General features: G+C 52.3%; 1 protein-coding gene across 1 annotated transcript; it reads left to right on the top strand.

The window, feature by feature from the left end:
- Window positions 1-168: 168 nt before the first annotated feature.
- On the top strand, window positions 169-3,040 carry BTG2 (BTG anti-proliferation factor 2). Its single transcript, XM_019546628.1, has 2 exons — window positions 169-405; window positions 1,746-3,040. Exons 1-2 carry the CDS (start codon window positions 246-248, stop codon window positions 2,084-2,086), a joined length of 501 nt encoding a protein of 166 aa, XP_019402173.1. The 5' UTR covers window positions 169-245; the 3' UTR covers window positions 2,087-3,040.
- The last annotated feature ends 324 nt before the right edge of the window (window positions 3,041-3,364 follow it).

Here is a 3,364-nt window from a genome sequence, read left to right as displayed (position 1 = left end):
CGCCCCCCCGCGACTTTCCCGTCTCCGCGTCACTCCTTCCACCCGGCTGAAGTCACGCCAAATTAGCATACCCGGCAGGCTCCGCCAATGGGCGCGCTCCGCGGTGGTGACGTCACCCGGGGCGCGTATTAAAGGCCGGCGGCGCGGCTGCCCGGCTAGAGAAGCGGCAGCGGCTGGAGCAGTCCCGTGCGCGGCCTCCCCCTCCCCCTCCGAGACTTAAAGGGACCGCGCACCGCCGGAGCCAGATGCAGCGCTGGAGCGGGAGCGGCAGCAGCCCCCGGGCGGAGATGGTGCCCGAGATCGCCGCCGCCGTGGGCTTCGTGTCCAGCTTGCTCCGCACTCGCGGCTGCGTCAGCGAGCAGCAGCTGCAGGTTTTCAGTGGGGCCTTGCAGGAGGCGCTCGCAGGTGAGCGGGGGCTGGGGAGCAGGTGCAAGGCGTGTAAACGTGGCCTCGCGCACTGGAAGCCGGGGGGAGAATGGTTCTTTGCAAGCTGTCGGGCACCACCCCACTTCTCCCCTGTGCCTGCTTGTGCCCGAAAGCTTGCGAAGAACTACTTTCCCAACTGTTGAGTTGCTCTAATAAAAGAGATTGCAGCCCCTGAGGGGTGCTCATCCCTGTGCCATGTATGTGGGGGGGCTGTGGCACCTCTGCCCTGCCAAGGGGCAGGGGGTTCACCAAGCCCCCCCCCCTCCCCCCATCGTCTTCACCCCTTTTGGGCAAAAGCAGCCTTGGAAGTAGCAATCTGAGCACAGGCTGCATGGGGCAAGTGGGGTGCATGTTTCTGGGTGGGACGACTCCCATGGGTGCTAGCTGCCTCTTTGTTTCGGTGGCTGGTGCCGCAACTGCTGCTTTGTTAGACTCCGCCTGATCCAAAGTCTTTGGATGCCGAATGCTTCCGTTGGTTTTGCGTCCGCCCCTCCCTGAATCGGGGATGGAGGACTGTAGAAAATGAGGGTGGAAGGGACCTCAGGAGGTCGCACCTACTCCAGCCCCTGCCCCAAGCAGGACGGGCCCCAGCTACATCATTCCAGCCAGGGCTTTGTCTAAAAAGAGGATGGAGAGTCCACCGCCCCTCTGGGTAGCTTGTTTCGGGGCTTTACTAGGAAGCTAACTACTGCACCACCTTGGGGGCGAGTTGCTTTATTTCCGATCAAAGACGGTGGCCACTTGTTGCCAAACCACTTCTCTAGAAGTCGTGCTGTGTGAAACGGTGCCTGGTTCCCCTTTGTAGTAAGGAACCTGCTGTTGTCCCCGGGCCGGACAGCTGCTGGCTCTGCAGTTTGTCAGGGCTAAACTGGTGACGTTGCCTTAATAGGAGCTGGATCTCTCTTGCGCTGTGGCGTGACGGTGCCGTTGTGTTTCCGCAGCTGTGCCGTGGGCGTGCGGTACCGAACTTCCCCAAGCGGGCTGTGATGCAAGCTGGCCAGCTGCCTCATCCTAGGAGAGAAACCATCATTTAGGAAGATCACGTAGACCTTTGCATCCCAGCCCTAAGACGTTTCTTAGCGCTGGGAAAGTCCTCCCTCAACATAGATTTCATAGACATTAGGGCTGGATGGGACCTCGGGAGACCATCGAGTCCAGATGAAAAAATTTAAAGGGCTTTGTATGTTGAGATGGGTCTCGCAGTTGCTGGCTTCCTCCAGCAAGGTGTGAGGCTCCCTGGGGGACTGTGTTGTGATAGCCCCTTTCTTTTAAAACCATGGCACGTCTGCTTACAGCCTACTTCTGCTTCCCTCTTACAGAGCACTACAAACATCACTGGTTTCCAGAAAAGCCTTTCAAAGGCTCTGGGTATCGCTGCATTCGGATCAACCACAAAATGGACCCCATTATCAGCAAGGCAGCTAACCAGATCGGACTCAACCTTCAGCAGCTCTATCAGCTCCTGCCCAGCGAGCTCACGCTCTGGGTAGACCCGTACGAGGTGTCGTACCGGATCGGTGAGGACGGCTCCATCTGCGTTTTGTACGAAGCAACGGCAACAAAACCCGTGAGCTCCTATGGGATGCTCACCTGCAAAAACCAAATGATGCTGGGTCGCACCAGCCCTTCCAAAAACTACATGATGACTGTCTCCAGCTAAATGCTCCACTTGTCCTTACACTGCCAAGATATGGGCTACTGTAATACCTCACCTGAGGATCTATTTTTAAATGAAGAGCTATTTATATTTTTTAAGAAAAACCAAGAAAATCCAAAATTTAAATATCAGACACTGCTCTGTGGGGAAGCAGTATTAGGTGCCTTTTTTTTCCCAGAAGCTGTTGCAAGCTTTGAATTGATATTATGAAGCTGGTATCTACCTAATTAGTGTTGGATGACAATTTTGATGGGCTGGCTGTCAGGGAAGCACAAGTGGGTGGAGGGCAGGAAGTAGCACAGCACTTCTAAAGAAGTATTTCTTAACTATGGAGTAAGCGCTGAGCAACTGTGAATTAAAAGGCTAGTATGCCCTGTGGGGTTTAAAGATGATCTCCAACAGTGAGCCCACTGAGTTGAATGGGATGTCATGACCCCCAAGGGTTCATTCTAGCCTTGATTTGAGAGTTGCCTACTCTGTTGATAAAGGAGGCTAATCATTTTCCCCCATACACACCTTGGATTTTCCCCCCCAAAATAAGCCTGAGCATTTCTTTTGTGGCATAGTTTCTGACTTCTAAATCAGGTTTTGCCCCACCCCTAGCATCTAACATATTGAGCTACTATCTCTTTCCAGCCACAGGCCCATTACTAGTTTTTGGTCTCTTTGCACACTTAATGCCTGATCCTGAACTAGTCGATTCATGCAAAATTCCAGATGAAGTCAAAGGATACTTGAAATTGAGGGGATTTTTGCCTGAATACCATGTTCAGGGGTTTGGCCCTTATTTTGTAATCAGCTGAACTGTGAGTTGAGGAACTAAAAGTGCCGGGTCATTGTGATCTTACCTACCTGATGGGGAATACACTTCTACCAAGACTGCCCAATTCACTGCCTTTCTCTTGACCAACTGACACTCCTGACAATGCTGCCCGTGGCTCTTTTGCGAAGCAATTGAAAAAGGCAAGGCACTCTTTAATGAAATGCGTTTCAGAAGAAATTTTTTTTTTTTTTGCCTTCTTGCTGTGTTAAACTGGCAGCTGACTTGCATAATCAGAGCTGTTCCTTCCCAGCCTTTTATGAATCAAGTTCTCAGACCTTGTGCAATATGTATTTCCAAATCTTGGGCACTCTGGGAGAGGAAGGAAGGTTCTTTGCAACAGTTTCCCCCCACCCCTCCTTTCTTTCTCTCTTCTTAACCTTTTAAAAAGGAAATCACTTTCCATGTGGAAATCTGGATTCAGATTTCTGTAGGGATTGAATTCCTCAACTGGAAAACTG

This window comes from Crocodylus porosus, unplaced genomic scaffold, assembly GCF_001723895.1.
Source record: "Crocodylus porosus isolate Cpor-Errol unplaced genomic scaffold, CroPor_comp1, whole genome shotgun sequence".
NCBI classification, from domain to species: domain Eukaryota; kingdom Metazoa; phylum Chordata; order Crocodylia; family Crocodylidae; genus Crocodylus; species Crocodylus porosus.
The sequence above is the reverse complement of the archived record's forward strand: the minus strand, read 5'-3'. Positions and strand labels throughout refer to the sequence as shown.